We start from the raw sequence: 756 nt of genomic DNA on the forward strand, positions 1-756 counted from the left end.
AATAAATGATAAAACAAAAACACAATTGCTTACAACTTCCAAATTGTCTGTTTGCTCTTCTTATCCACATTGGGGTCATTGCGAGTGGCCCTAATCATCTCTGTCCAGCGCACAGCTTCCTGCAACTCCATGAATCGCTCCTTGTATTGATTCCGCTCCATCAACACTCTCGCCATTTCAACTCGAGTGAACCTCTTGCGCTGTGCCATAGGTACGTCCTCCTGTGGCAAGGTAGCTCCTATAGTCATCTGTTTTAACTGCTTTATATAATTCTCTACTTTGCGATTGCATTTCTAAAGAGGTACTTAATCTTTTACTTGTGAACACAGATCTGTCACCTGTTACTTTGTAAAAAACAGTCTACATATAGTTATTTCATCCTTAGCATGCTTGGAACAAACATGTTTCCTATCAATTAAGATTGCTTGGGAACATGAGAATAAAAAAGGAACCTTACCTCGTCATCTGACTTGTTGGCCTTTGCGTTCTTCTCAAATTCTTCTTTGACTTTCTTCACTTCATCCTCCAACTCAGTGATCCTGAGCTTCAGTCTGGACTTGACAGCATTGAGAGACTTGATCTCCTCTCGCAGGATTTCTTGCTCACTAGAATAAGGATTGCATATATGTATAACTTTCAGTAGCATAATGTAAAACAGTCGTTGATTATATCTAGCTTAATGTACAGATAAGTATCATAAATATGTCAAAAACAGTTCTCACTGCCTGCTTTTATGTCTGATACACATTCTATAAA

The 756-nt window shown here is 38.5% G+C and overlaps 1 protein-coding gene across 1 annotated transcript in view; it reads right to left on the minus strand.

Annotated features, from left to right (window-relative positions):
- LOC119594380 (C-Jun-amino-terminal kinase-interacting protein 4-like) overlaps positions 1-756 on the minus strand; it is a gene marked incomplete in the record, with an annotated part of 97,279 nt that overhangs the window by 26,227 nt on the left and 70,296 nt on the right. The window contains 2 exon segments of the mRNA XM_037943442.1: positions 34-221; positions 458-605. Of these exon segments, the coding sequence (XP_037799370.1) occupies positions 34-221; positions 458-605 (336 nt within the window).

This window comes from Penaeus monodon, chromosome 33 (genome assembly GCF_015228065.2).
Source record: "Penaeus monodon isolate SGIC_2016 chromosome 33, NSTDA_Pmon_1, whole genome shotgun sequence".
Classification (NCBI taxonomy): Eukaryota; Metazoa; Arthropoda; class Malacostraca; order Decapoda; family Penaeidae; genus Penaeus; species Penaeus monodon.